Source organism: Ahaetulla prasina, chromosome 4, assembly GCF_028640845.1.
Source record: "Ahaetulla prasina isolate Xishuangbanna chromosome 4, ASM2864084v1, whole genome shotgun sequence".
Classification (NCBI taxonomy): domain Eukaryota; kingdom Metazoa; phylum Chordata; class Lepidosauria; order Squamata; family Colubridae; genus Ahaetulla; species Ahaetulla prasina.
The window spans coordinates 126231241-126246783 of record NC_080542.1 but is presented as its reverse complement, the minus strand read 5'-3'; the positions used below and the strand labels follow the sequence as shown (position 1 = coordinate 126246783).

Genomic DNA, 15543 nt, shown 5'->3' with positions numbered 1-15543 from the left:
GATTTTTTAAGGGGAGTTTTAGAGGGGATTTTAAGGGTTGGGAGGGGGGAGGGATTTGACGGGTAGGGGAGAGAACCCGTCGGGGAGGGATCCAGCCCCTGTGCTTGTTCGCGACATTATTACATCTGGTCTGAAGGCAGGGGGGGAGGGTTCTGTTCCAGGACTAGAGGCTCGTTCAATCTGTACGGTAAGTGAGAGAGGCAGATATGGCGGAGGGGGAGGGCGTATCGAGAGTTGGGAGCACGTGCTCGATGTTTGAAGGCGATCACGTGCTCCGGCCCCTCAGTCCCTACCCGTTCCTCGGGCGGCCATGATCCTCAGAGCTTGGATCTTCGGTTGATGTTATGTAATGCTCGGTCCGTGGCTAATAAAGCTCCCCTGATTTGCGATCTTATTCAGGGGGAGTCCGCGGACTTTATGGGCATTACGGAGACCTGGTTGGGTCCAGAGGGGGGGGTTCCCCTTGTTGAGCTGTGCCCTCCAGGTTTCCAAGCATTTCATCAGCCGAGGGCCCAAGGTAGGGGTGGGGGGGGTGGCGGTTGTCATTAAGGAAGATCTAGAGCCGAGGGAGGCCACTGTTCCTCAGATTGCCGGCTGTGAATCCCTCTATGTGAGGTGGGGCCATAGGAATCAGTTGGGCTTGTTGATCGCGTACCTGGCTCCTTGCTGCGTGACCACAGCCCTGCCCGAGCTGTTGGAGGTACTTGCCTCTGTGGCGGTTGAGACCCCCCAGACTCATAGTCATGGGGGATTTCAACCTGCCGTCAGCTGGGTTGTTATCGACTACAGCTCGGGAGTTCCAGGCTTCCATGACGGCCTTGGACCTGATTCGGGTAAATGATGGCCCCACGCACATGGGGGGAGGCACGCTGGACCTGATTTATATCTCTGGACAGTGGTTAAATGATCTGGAACTAGATGATTTAGTAACAGAACCGATGTCATGGTCCGATCATTTTCTCCTTCGCCTGGACTTCCGAACCGCCATTTCCACCGACTTCCGAACCGCCATTTCCACAGTCATGAGAAGGGAGGCCATATAAATTTAATGAATAAATAAAATAAAAAATATTGTGTAGGGAATAGTTATGCAACAAAATATGAAGCAAAATATTCTATCCAATTTTAATTCTTTGCTTTTGCAGGAACACACATATGAAACTTGCTAGCAAGTTATTCTCACCATCTCAAAGCTTAACAAGGTTTCATGAAAGAGAAAAATGCATTAGAAGTTACAGGATTCCATAGAATCTAAATACTGACAATGTGAAATTTATTTAACAATTCAATTTTAAATTGTAAAGTCTCCATATTATGTTATGAACAAGTAGAGTAGCAGCAACAAAGTAGCAGAAATTCTCACAAAAAAAGGATTTATGGAAATTCAAGCTATTAAAAAATTACACATTTTGCTTAACTCTCAAATTTATTTACAGATTTAAAATGTTTTATACACCTCAATTTACATATGAGGGCAACCAGATAAAAGCAGTTTTACAATAAGAGGAAAACTTTAAAAAGCACTTTGCGTAATTAAAATATATGATTTCCCAAATGTGCTAAACATGCTGCATTTGCACATCTTTTACTGTTTATTGCTAAAAAAGTATATATTTGTAATGGAACAGCATAGCAGTTTGGAATTCCAATAATGAAATGAACTTGAGGTTCTTCCAAGTTTACTATATGGAAAAAGCAGAAAAGAGTTCCATTGAAATACTGGGATTGCTGAAAGAAAATGAATTATCTACAAATTCAAATGAAATTGGACTATCAACAAAGCACCAAAATGCCTTATAAGTCCTAATTCAAAATCCAATTATTTGCTAAACTTGTTTTATTTTTTCACTGACAGAACTTTCTCTCCTTTTAAAAATTAGTGGAGGACTTAAATTTGTGGAGAGCCGTCTATTAAACACTTAATCCTCCCCTGCAAAACAGTGTAATTGTGTAGCTATTCTAAATTGCTAGTCAATCCCATCCTAATCTCAGTTTTTTAGAACATGTCTTAATCATCATTTAATATCTGAATGGCATGTGCTTATAAAATATGTTAAAATTTTGAAATTAAAAAAATGTATTTTATTTTAAAAAGGGCCAGCCAAGTACACAATGACGGACCCAACTTTCCATAACTATTCTCCATTTAAAAAGGGGCACTAAAATCACACCTCCATAAAATAGATTTCCCCAACACTAGAGGTGACAATGCAATTTTTCCAGTTGTAACAAATATGATGAACTCACTTGTTCACTTACTCTTAAGTTCTATCCAGTGGTGAGATTCAAGTAATTTAACAATTGGTTCTCTGCCCTAATGATTTCTTCCAACAACCAGTTCACCAAATTGCTCAGAAATTTAACAACCGGTTCTCCCGAAGTGGTGGGAACTGGCTGAATCCCACCACTGGTTCTATCTCCCAAAGAACACTATTATTGTTGTGCCCATTAGAGTTCAAACTCCTTATCACTGAAGGTCAACTGGAGGATAGAGCACTATTACTATAGTGCCTGCCCTTAAGTGCCTGTACTATGACAAATAATGAATAAAGGCTTTATAAAACTTTGGTTTAGAAACAGAAAGGTTACTTTCCTGTATGTTCTGCACTTTCAAATGCCCCAATTCTCAGAGTAACATCAGCAGCTATCAGTTCTTTTTCCTATCCACTGGAACAAGTTAGCAGTGAAATATATCAATTCAGTCTTTTGTTTCTTTAGAACCCTTGACAAATTACTTTTATAACCTTGCTTCTAAGAAAAAACAAAATTAAATATAGGTAATCCTTGCTTACTGACTGCCTTGTTTAGCAACTACTTGAAATTACAGTTTCAAGTAGCTGGAAGAAAAATAGCTTTGCAACTAATCCTTGCATTTACAACTGTTGCAGTATCACATGATCATGTGGCCACATTTTGCAAGCTTCACAATCGACTTTTAACCAGCAGAATTAATGGAGAACATAGAAGTGAAATTGCAATACCCAATCAATCACATGATGCCTCGCTTAATAAAAGCAGTGAATGTCAGGCACGAAGAATCATGATTATTCATAAAGTTGCAGCATAGAGGATTTAGTCCAACCTATAGAATAGAATCTGGTCAACTAATGATCAATACTAAATTAGTGCTACATAAAGATCAATAGAATTCAAGAAGGGCTGGACTTGGATCTCTTGTTGCAAAGCATGAATTTTAAACTGATGACATGTTTAACTCCACCTCCCAGGCCTGCCTTTTCCTCTCCTACATTGTTTACAACCAAAAATGGAAGTCATCATAAATCATAAATCTGACACAGTCATATGATTTTTCACATAGTGCACTTAGCAACAGAGTTGTTGGTCTCAACTGTAATCAGTAAGCAAGGACTACTTGTAAGGGGAACAAAAGCTCACAAGACAAGTTGTTTATCTTCAAGAAATATGATTATAATGCACACATACATCCAGCAGGAAAGAAAGTTACACCATATAAAGTGGCCACTACTTTGACTGACAGCTTGAGAAGAAGTTATCTCACTTCAAGTTTTTTCCCTTCTAAAACAATCTGAATTTCTTTGGCATCCAAGGTCTCGTAGGTTAATAAAGCTTCTGCTAAATTCTTGTGTTCTTTTGCATGGGCCTTCAAGATACTCTTTGCCCGTTCATATGATTCCTAGCACAAAAAAGGTAAATTAAAAAAGATAGCAACAAAACACTGGAAATGAAAAAAAAGCTAAGATTATCCACTAACATTATTTATAATTAATCTAAAATCATTTGTAGCTTATTCAAATACACTTCATACAAATACATCAGATCCTCTTAACGTATATTTCAGCAGAACCAAGAAATACAAGAAATGGAATAAAAAGTATAAAGATCCATAAAAATAATTTTAAAACTAGCAGAGAAACAAGCAAGTTCAATAATTATGTAATTTTTGAACTTACATAAATAGAATCTCAACTTTACTTAAATAATTTATAATTTAATTTAATTTATAAGCAATAAATTAAAGAAGCAACAGCCACATAACATACTGTATTAGATCCTTAGCTGATTAATTTTTATAGCAAATCATATTAATACATTCAACAAAATTAAGGATCTAGAAAGTATCCATTTTTTGAATCAGAGAATTAAAATTTTTACCTTTAAAAGAGTTCTTATTTCTTGTTCAATTGCTGATTGGGTTTCAGGGCTGAAATTTGTTGCCTCTCTGTAGGTCATAACACCAAGCTTATGGAAAAAGGAAATGATTTGAGAAGAAAAAGAAAATGCTTATTTGTTTAGCAAAAAAATAAATTTGACTTTCAAAAAATGTCAAATGCAGCATTAATTGTTAGATAATTTGATCACCTCACATCTTGTAAGAAGTATAATTTTATCACCGTGAGTTCTGAAAAATCTGACCACTGGGTCTTATTCATATTTGACAGCAACACATCATTTCAAAACTGACTTGTTAATTTGAACAAACACCCTCCCCACCACCACCAATACTGCAGTTCCATATTTATGTAATAGTGTATCTGTGGGACTTTTCTCTTTTGTGTGACTAGAATTGCACAATGATGGTGGTTATTTGATTAACAACAGATTCCATCTGCTCCCATCCTGCTGGTCCCCATCTTTTAATTGGGTTATAGTGTTTGGATTTTGTATTAATTTATTTATGTTTTAATTTATATAGTTTTTATCTTTGATGATTGTGAGCTGCCCAGAGTTATCTTGAAGTAAGATAAGCAGCCAATAAATAAATAAGTAAATAAAAAATAAATAAATAAAGTTATATGCTTTACAGGAAGAAACCCCCATATAATTAATTTTAAAAGAGGTTTATGAGTCATCCTTAATAACTTATTTTCATTTCAGAAACTTTCAAAGACTCATGCATTTAAGCCATCTAATTATAAAATAAATGCAAAGAAAGGGAAGATAATATTACTGAGAAGTTCAACGATATCTATTTTTATTTTATCCTAGCTTATGTACCTAGTCTGAAATGCTGCAGGTAAAATGGGTCTACTATCAGTCAAAAGCAGAAGTTTGAGATGGGTGGAAGGGAACTAGCCATTAAGTTAATAAATGAGTTGTGACCTGTTTGCTATAGGATTTGAAAGAACCCATCAGGTGCCAGCACAACTTTTTTGGTCTTCCCCATCCTCTCAACTCATTCACTTCTTTTTCTTCCTAGCATATTCCCGCAAGTGCAGGGTCTGCTTTTTGGATTATTAAATACCACTTTGCACAGTCAGCTCCAGGGGACAGGCCTTCAGCTTGCATATTTTTGTCGATGGTGTCTTCCCATCTCAGTTTTGGGCGCCTGTGAGGTCACCAGCTATTGACTTCTAGTTGGTAAGCAGTCCTGACAATAGTGGAAGGTGCTGCTCTCTGGACATGTCCATACCAGCGGAGCTGGCCTTTTCTCATCTTCTCTATAATTGGTGCCACACCAAAATGTTGACAAATGGTGTCATTTGTGATATGGTCAAGAAGGGAATGCCCGATATCCAATGGAGCATTCACATTTCCATGCCATGGAGATAACTTTCGGTCCCTGTTGTTGCTGTCCATCATTCAGTGCCATACAGTGCAACAGGGCGGACGGTGGTCTTGTAAACATTAGATTTAAGATGGGTTGGCATCTGTCTGTCAACCCATTCACTCTTCTTTCATATATCTCTTTTGCAATTTAGTCCACATTCATTCTTTTTATATGAGCAAATCCCCTCAATGTATAACTTATGCATTGGTCACTCACTTTTGTATTCAATTCACATTCATTCATCACCTACACATATTACTATTTTTAAAAGTCATTTCTGTTTTCACCCACAAGCATTCATTAATTGACTCAGGTAACATGCCCCTCTCTAACTTTCTATCTTCAATCACAATTAGCAAGGAAAACTGCCTATGGCTTGGTATGACTACAGCTGATATACAGCCCACACCTGGGCTACATATTCTCTATCCTATTAAAAAGCATTAACTTTTATGTGATTCCCCAAGGTTGATAGGTTTCTCTTAACAACTCTATCCTAGAAAAGAGCATCAAACGATTTAATATATTGCTTTTATAAGTTGTTGGATATATTCAGTGGTGGAATTCAAGTAATTTAACAACCAGTTCTCTGGCCTAATGATTTCTTCTAACAACCAGTTTGTCAAACTGCTTAGAAAGTTAACAACCGGTTCTCCCGAAGTGGTGCGAACTGGCTGAATCCCACCACTGGATATATTTATTTTTTTCAGCATCTAGATAAATTGGTAAGAGCACTTGCTGATGGTTATTTTCTATTGATAAAAACAATTTGGTAGAATAAAAATATCAATATTTGAACCAAATTAGACAAGGGCCTGTATGTATCTAGAAATTAACATTATTGGATGTTTCCATCTATTAACACTGTATCTGCTCTGAGTTGATTTCTTCCTCCTGCTGCTGTTACTTTAAATCTGTCAATCTGAGTCTTGCATCTATTCGTCATCTATTGTGCTTATACCTCCACAAATGTCCCTGTTCCTCTGGCATCCTCTTCTTTCATATTTAGTGATTCCTGACGTTGAAACTTGTTGAAATACTTCTTGTACTATTTTCCTTTGGTATTTAAAAACAATCTCATGTATTCAAGTTATACTATATTTACTCCATTAGAACAAAACTTTATTTTTTATAATGGGAGTATTTTGTACATACAATGCATTCAGAAAGACCTCCTTCACATTTGTCAAGATGCATCCTGATTCTACAGTTGTTGAAATTCATTTTCTTTCTCATTAATCTACACTCAGTACCGCACAATGACAAAGTGAAAACAGAATTTTAGAAATGTTTATAAATTTATTAAAAAGAAAAAACGGAAATATCACATTGGCATAAGTATTAAGACCCTTTGCAACAACATGTGAAATTTAGCTAAGATGCCTCCCATTTCTCTTGATCATTGCTGACATGTTTCTGCACTTTGCTTAGAGTCAATCTGTGGTAAATTAAATTGATTAGACATGATTTAGAAAAGCACACATCTCTTTATAGAAAGCCTCACAGCTGACAATGCGTACTATAGCAGACCAAACGCCATGAGGTCAAAGGAACTGCCTGCAGAGCTCAGAGACAAGATTATTGGAAGGCACAGATCTGGCTACAATGAAATTTCAGGTGCACTGAAGGTTCCTAAGAACAGTGACCTCCAAAATTCTCAAATGGAAGAAGTTTAGCACAACCAGGACTCTTCCAAGAACTGGTCACCCAATCAAACTTAGCAATTGGCAGAGAAGGGTCTTAGTAAGAGAGGTGACCAAGAGCCCGATGGTCACTCTGAGATCCTGTGTGGAGATGGGACAGAGTTCCAGGACAACCATCACTGCAGCCTCCACTGATCTGAGCTTTATGGCAGAGTGGCCAGAGTCTAGACGGAAGCCTCTACTCAGTGGAAAACACATGAAAGCCTGCTTGGAGTTTGCAAAAAAGTACCTGAAGGACTCTCAGACTATGAGGAACAAGATTCTCTTGTCTGATGAAACCAAGATTGAACTGTTTGGCCTCAATTCTAAATGTTATGTCTGGATGGTACCAGGCGCCACTCATCACCTGCCCAATATCATTCCAATAGTGAAGCATGATGGTGGCAGCATCATGCTGTAGGGGTGTTTTTCAGGAGCAGGAACTGGGAGACTGGTCAGAGTTGAAAACCTGTTACACAGCACTCAGGAGCTTAGACTGGGCTGAAGGTTCACTTTCCAACATGATAATGATCCTAAGCACACAGCCAAAACAACGCAGTTGTCAACTCTGTGAATGTCCTAGAAGAGACCAGCCAGAACTCTGACTTGAATCTTATTGAACATCTCTGGAGGGACCTGAAAAGGGCTGTTCACCGATGGTCGCCATCCAACCTTGAGAGGTTTTGCAAGGGAGAATGGCAGAAAATTCCCCAATCAGGTGTGCAAAGCTTGTTGCATTGTACTCAAAAAGATTCAAGGCTGTAATTGTTGCCCAAGGTACTTCAACAAAGTATTAAGTGAAGATTCTGAATATTTATGCCAATGTGATATTTCAGGGGTTTTTAAATATAAATTTACAGACCTTTCCAAAATTCTATTTTCACTTTGTTGCTATGGGATACTAAGTATAGATTAATGAGAAAAAATGAATTTTAACAAATGTAGAATGAGGATGTAGCATAACAAAATTGACAAAAGTGAAGGGGGTCTGAATATTTTCTGAATGCATTGTATATTTGCACATCTACATGAAAATATTTCCTTGCAAGTTCATTATAATGAAGAGTAAATGTAATTGTACCTTGTCACTCATTCCAAATCTGGTCACCATGAGTTGTGCTATCCTAGTAGCATTCTCAAAGTCATTAGAAGAACCTAGGTAATTGTAAACAGCATAACATTAATTCATAAAAGCTAAACTCTTTACATATGAATTATGTATAAATTATTATAAAAAAACAACACAATGTACAATTAAAACAAAAACTTAAAACAAGCATAATCCATAAATGGCCGAAATTTAAAACGATCACATTTAAAACCCTTAAAATTCATAAATAATAATCCCGATTAAAATTGTTTAAGATTAAAAATTTAAGAATTTAAGCCAGTCCCGCTGAGAGAAGCTGCTGAGAGAAAAGCAGGAGTGATGCATACCAACCTTGCTTTAGTCACTCTGTCAGTTGCATCTAAAACTAAAGTGATCTGGGTTCTGGTTACGACCACAGTTAAGATCCAAATTTCCATTGCTAAGTGAGACAGTTGTCAAATGAGTTTTATGACCTTTCTTGCCACAACTGTTAAGGGAATAACTGTAGCTGTTAGTTTAGTAACACGTTTGTTAAGTGAATCTGGCTTCCCCATTGACTTTGTCAGGATGTCAGAAGGTTGCAATAGATGATCTCACGACCCCAGGACACTACAATTGTCATACATATGAGCCAACTGCCAAGCAACCAAATTTTGATACATGATCATAGGGATACTGCAATGATCATAAGTGTGCAAAACGGTCATAGGTTGTTTTTTTCCAGTGGCGTTGTAACTTTGAACAGTCACTAAACGAATGGTTGTAAGTTGAAGACTAACTGTATAATATCAGAGAAATAACTGTTTCAAGTTTGAAACAAAACACATTTTCCCATTTAGTGCACATCTTAATTTTGACTAACCTGTTGTGATGTGATCACTGCCAAATATGAGTTCTTCTGCTACTCTTCCCCCCATACTGACATCCATCTGGGCAAGCAGCTGAGACCTAGTTTCATTCCATCTGTCACTTTCTGGCAACAAAGAAACCTTTAATACAAAATTACACATTAAGTTGAGCAAAACCAATAAATCAGGTTTAATGGCTGCTAGATTATTTGTTCTGCTTGCTGAAGTGATAATGTTCAAGGATTCTAAGTGCCTGGACATTTTTGAGCCCTCTGCAAGATTTTCTTGTTTGTAAAATATGCTGTTTTCTCACAGCATATTTTGCAAGTAAGAAATCCATGAAGGGCTTCAGAAATATCACTGTCATGGTATCTCAAAGCGGTTCGAGATGAAGCTTTGTCACACAAAATCAAATGAGATGAGCAACTGCCAATATTCTCACTTATTGTCTTACCTCACCATTTTCTAAGAACCAAATCCAGCACATTTGATAGTGGGACTGGCAGATGTTTACAGAGACTCATAATACTGAAAAGGAACTAGAAAATACTGTAACTTTAAAGAATGTATAAAACACTTCAGTTTTCAAATAATCAATGTAGTTACAATAGATAACCCAATAAGAAATAATTCTTTATAAATACAACTGTTTACTGTTGTTAATAATTTTCAGTAAGTTGACTTGGTTAATACTATCATCCTTGCAACCTTGCAGTCCTACAGTGTTATACAAAATTGTGCTCAGGTAATTATTGTGCACCAATCTTGAAACAATCAAAACTAATGAAAAGCTTTCTGAAGCTTGCCAATAAAAACTACTATGATCATTTAACTTATTTTGCTTTAACACATAACTACTTTAGATAATGTGATTTAGTGCCCAAGCAACCCAGTTCTAAGGCACGGGTGTCAAACTTGCAGCATCACGTTGCTGTCATGTGACATTTCGTGATGTTTTTCCCAAGCTGGGGTGACCGTGGCCTGAGTGTGGCACATCCGGCCCGCGGATCATCAGTTTGACACCCCTGTTTTAAGGAGTATCTTACATAAAAAAGTATCTTCGTAGTCTTTGGCATCATTGTACTGAGAAGAAATTTCTAAGAATTTTTAATTTGTAAAATTGTTAAATTCTAGGCTATACACTATATCAGATTCAAAGGAGGAAAATGTATACAGTACAATCATATAACTCATCAAATTACATACTTTGTGAATCCCTTCAAACTTAAAGCACTGCACAGCCCTATTAAAATCAACAAGGGAGGCAGTGTTTTCTATTATTCAAAATCTTACATGTCCAAGTGTTGGTCCTCGTGGCATAATTGTGGCTTTATTGATTGGCATAGCATCTTTGGTATAATATGCAATAATGGCATGCCCAGATTCATGATATGCTGTAATTGTTTTATTTTTATCACCAATTTCTACACTTCTACGCTCAGGACCTGAAATTAAAATAAACCAAGAGAACTTTAACAACCTTTCAATTACAGTATTTTGACAAAAACTGAACAGTTTTTCAGGATTTTAGTGACTCACTTACATTGTCTTCATTCCCTTTCCTCTTGCTATCTGCCCTTTGTCTCTTTGCCAATCAGTATTCCATTAACAATGAACATCCTTAGTCTGCTTTTTTTCCACTTCCTTCCATTGTTCCATTTTTTTCCTAAGGTAGTCTACATTTCTACAAATCTCAGAGCTATATATCATGTATAAAAACTTTCATTTTGTATATGATTGATACTGACAATCAGAACTCAAAGATTTGTATTCACTCTGGATTTGCTGGATGTTTATTACATTTCAGAGGTTTCACAGTTGCATTTCAGGCTAGGTTCATTTTTGAACTGCAGCTATATTATGAAGCAAAGGTGGCAATGGACAGAGAAACACATGGCAGTCTTTTTGTTATAGACTGTGTTCACAGAAGATATTTACAACAATAATAACAAGAAACAATGCAGGTGTGTTAGGTTAGTTCCCATGTCTCCCTACCAGGGGCTTTCCCCCTCAACTTCTGCTACTTCCTCTCCCTTTTTGCCTGCCTCTTCCCTTTCTGGGCTTGATAAGAGGGTGGGGGGAAACTGTGGAGTGTGCTCAGCGCCGCTTGACTTGTGTCCAGCTCAGCCAAAACATCATCCATTTCTGTGCTAGGGGGAGAAACATTTTTAGGGTTCTGCTAAACCACAGTTGATTCTAAATCTTTCCCATTATCAACCCTGGCTAGCAGCTCACCAAGCCTCATGACAGCCTAGCTACCTTTCAAGGCCAACATGAACTTCATGTCTTCTTCACATCAGAAAAGTAGCACCCACGGCAGGCCACAAAATCTATATATGCCACACAGGCACAGCATAGAAAAGTCTTAAACAGAGCCTAAACCAAGCCCCTTATATTCCCGGCATCTCGCTCCCTAAATAGTGTTATTTGTAAGGTCTATTTAATTAAACTTATTTCTGAAGGTTATTATATAAATATATTCTTAACAGTTGTGTGATTTCCCTGAAAATAATCCTTGATGAAGGTATCTTTTCTTTTATGTACACTGAGAGCATATGCACCAAGACAAATTCCTTGTGTGTCCAATCACACGGCCAATAAAAATTCTATTCTAAAAAATTCTATTCTAAAAATAAAACTTTCTTTTAACTCACTAATTCAATTCAACATATGTAAGAGTTTCAGTCTCTGTAAAAATGTATCTCATACCCTCGCATCCTGGACATAAACTGTTTCAACTCCTACCCTCAAAACGACGCTATAGAGCACTGCACACCAGAACAACTAGACACAAGGACAGTTTTTTTCCTGAACGCCATCTTTCTGCTAAACAAATAATTCCCTCAACACTGTCAAACTATTTACTAAGTCTGCACTACTATTAATCTTCTCATCGTTCCTATCACCCAGCTCCTTCCACTAATGGCTGTATGACTGTAACTTTGTTGCCTGTATCCTTACGATTTATATTGACTGTTTCCTAATATGATTTGATTGCTTATGATTGCCTATAACTATCATTAAGTGTTGTACCTTATGATTCTTGATTAATGTATCTTTTTTTTTATGTACACTGAGAGCAAATGCACCAAGACAAATTCCTTATGTGTCCAATCATACTTGGCCAATAAAACTCTACCCTACTCTATTCTATTCTATACAGTGACTCTGTAAATTTTGATATAACATGATCACATGTAATGAACCAAATTTGGGGGGCAATTTATATCATTTCCATGATAACAACTTTGATGTGATAAAATCTCAGGTAACCTAATTAACATAATTATTTAACGGACATGTATGCACATCTTTTTTCCTGATTATTCAAATGAGGATTTATTATATTATACTATTTTATATTTTATTATATTAAAAATAAAAATTACTATTATGTTTGTCAAAAAATATATAAACAAGTGATTTTAAAATATACTACCTACCCATGACAATTTTGTCCTTTGCAAATTCTAGCTCCTTCATAGTAACCATGTCCTTTTCATCAATTGCTGCTTTTAATGCAGCTTGATTCACAAGGTTTTCCAATTCAGCTCCAGAAAATCCTACTGTCCCTCTGGCAATGATTTCTGGATTAATGGCTATGTGAACAAAGACACATTTTTGCATTTGTTAATCCAAATTGAGGTTAATATTCAGGCAAGTCAGCACACACAATAAACATAAAGATGCAGAGTTTTGCATTGCATACACTATTTATGATAATCCAGTTTTAAGAATTTATCATTTAATGTTTTAATAAGACCTGAGTCATGAGAAACAAATAGAATTGTTTAAATGATCAAACAATTTTTTTTCCTTTTCTTAAAAATATACAGCAGTTCTTCGGTGAAGCAAACATTGCATCAGGTTTTAATTCAGTTTTCACTTGATAAAATTTAGTTGTAAGGATAGTTATAAAATCCTTAAATAGCAGACCTCTAGCCTTTAACTGAGTATGTTCTATTAAGCACAAATATTCATATTAATGAGAAGATCTTAAATCTCAATCAGCATATACATGCATTTCTTTGCAGCCAGCCTGCTAGCAATTCTCTATGTTTTTATTTCAAAAATGCAGCACTTACACTTATCATATTTTATTTTATTAAGATACCATTTCAAAATTTCTGTTCGTCCCTTGACATCTGGTCTGGGTACTGTAACTTGCATGTCAAAGCGGCCAGGGCGTAACAAAGCACTAAATAGGGAAGGAGAAAAATATTGTGAATGGTTTAATAATCTTGGTTAATTTTTTTATATTCAAATTTTTAAAAGGCAATTTAGTAAGAAAAGTTGCTAATACATTTGTAATTTCCACTAAAGTCAGTTTGTACAATTAAATGATTTCCACAGAAAACCTCGCAATAATTGTGAGCACAAGAACCTCTTGGAAAACCACTTAGGAACCAATATTAAACTGCTACATTTCAAGTGTACTAATTGCACTTAAATCTGTATTATTTTCAGTTAAAAACTTCCATTTAGAATGGTGGCTCCAGAAAAATATAGCTATTTTCTTAATTACTTAATTATAAAGACAAGGAATACTGGCAGAATTATTAATTATCCTTATTACTGCCCTAAACTATCAAAGCCGTATTTGCAAAGTTGTATTTTATACACATATGCACATGCACACAGACATACTTATCTAGTGCTTCAGGGAAGTTTGTTGCACCAATGATGATGATTCCTTCATTAGATTTAAAGCTTCAAAAGACAAACAAAAAGTGATTAATATACTTATAGCGATATTTCCCTAGTTATTTAGATGTAGCAAGTCACATTCAGTTCAGTGGATTTGCAAAAAAATGCTTCATTTATTTTATAGTGCAAATCTAGTAGTAGAGGTTTTTTTTTTCCAGTTGAAGCCAACACTTCCTTGAGCACGTGACTTTGTGCATCACACAATAACCATTTTAGTCATATTCAGTGCATGCAATAGCAGCCAATACTAGTTGGATTTTAACAAAAGGATAGTTCAATTTTTAAAATGAAAGAAATAGGGGAAAAACCTGAAAATTAGTTTTTGAATACAGAAGTACATGTTTGGGGAATGGTTAGCAATATATTTTTCAGACCTTGTATGAATATAGGCATTGTTCAATGAGCAAATTTCTCAAGTATCAGAAAGCTGCTTTTCATATATAAGGTTCAAAATACTTAAGCTGAATCAATTTTGAAGAATGCATCATACTACTTTTCACCCATGTGTGATTTTAATACCACTCCCCCACTTGAATGTCTGCGCTATCTTTAATTCTTGAGTAGGATTTTGCCCTCACCCCAAATCCCCAAAATCTAGATATTTAAGCACAGAAAACAGTTTATAGATCCTATAGCAAAAATAAATAACCTTTCCTCCTAAGAAGAATAAAAAGATTTCTCAATATTTATGGGCCATGTTTCTCTTCTAGACGTACACAAAACATTTCAAATCCAAAATGTTTTTTGTACAACTTGGTTCAACACCCACTGCTCTTACTAAAATAAAGCTAAAATTTTAGTTAGAAAAAAATCAACTCTTACCCATCCATTTCAGCAAGGAGCTGGTTTATAGTCTGCTTTGAGTAGGGATGCATGGGAGATTCAACTCGTTTGCCACCAACCGAATCCAACTCATCAATGAATATAACACTAGGTGCATTTGCTTTTGCTTCCTCTAAGAAAGTAACATGTCAAATTCTTTAGAATCTTTGCCTCCATTGGTTTCCAGTGCAAAAGTCAGGATATTTTTCTGACTATCATTATGCATTTTCTTTATTCACAAAAGCTATTCTCTCAATAAACCCCACAAAGTGAGGTGTTTTTCCCCCCACTTACATTTTCATTTACAATGGAGACACTGCAAATAGTCTGAAAGTTAATACATTTGAATTTTTGTGATGTTCACTAATTTTTAACGTAGTTAACAAAAAAAAATAATGTTACCCATTTACTAATAAGGAACTGATGCTATTTACTAATAAGATGTTGAGGCATTGATGCTATTTTCACTAAAGGGAAACTTACTAAATAGATTTCTAATACGGCTGGCTCCCACTCCAACAAACATCTCATCAAACTCAGACCCAGAAGCGTAATAGAAGGGAACATCAGCTTCTCCTGCCACAGCCCTGGCAAGCAGAGTTTTGCCAGTACCAGGTGGACCTACCAACAGAACACCTAGAAAGATATACGAATGGAAAGAATATCAAGCTAAAGTATACAGACTGTTTTGTTGTCAATATTGGTTCTAAGTTCTGTAGTTTTTTAATAAGCAATTTTATTACTCAGTAACAAGTACAAGTAGTCCTTGCTTACTAACCATTTGTTCATCAACTGTTTGTAGTTACAACAGTGCTGAAAAAATAACTTTTTGGCCCATTTAAGGTTGCATGAGCAGTGAATGTT

At 36.1% G+C, this 15543-nt stretch overlaps 1 protein-coding gene across 3 annotated transcripts in view; it reads right to left on the bottom strand.

Annotated features, from left to right (window-relative positions):
* Nucleotides 1-1113: 1113 nt before the first annotated feature.
* YME1L1 (YME1 like 1 ATPase) overlaps nt 1114-15543 on the bottom strand; it is a 30900-nt gene continuing 16470 nt past the window's right edge. The window contains exons 10-20 of one of the 3 annotated variants that reach the window (XR_009154869.1): nt 15163-15315; nt 14680-14812; nt 13798-13860; nt 13236-13348; nt 12594-12749; nt 10444-10595; nt 9165-9291; nt 8294-8367; nt 4135-4221; nt 3445-3655; nt 1114-1682 (exon numbers count right to left, since the gene is read on the bottom strand). Coding sequence is in view for 2 of the 3 variants with exons in the window: in XM_058180674.1 (XP_058036657.1) it covers nt 3512-3655; nt 4135-4221; nt 8294-8367; nt 9165-9291; nt 10444-10595; nt 12594-12749; nt 13236-13348; nt 13798-13860; nt 14680-14812; nt 15163-15315 (1202 nt within the window). In the remaining variant the exon portion in view is untranslated. Of the gene's footprint in view, nt 3656-4134; nt 4222-8293; nt 8368-9164; nt 9292-10443; nt 10596-12593; nt 12750-13235; nt 13349-13797; nt 13861-14679; nt 14813-15162; nt 15316-15543 lie in introns of all 3 variants that reach the window. The other 2 variants (XM_058180675.1, XM_058180674.1) reach the window with 2 other exon arrangements.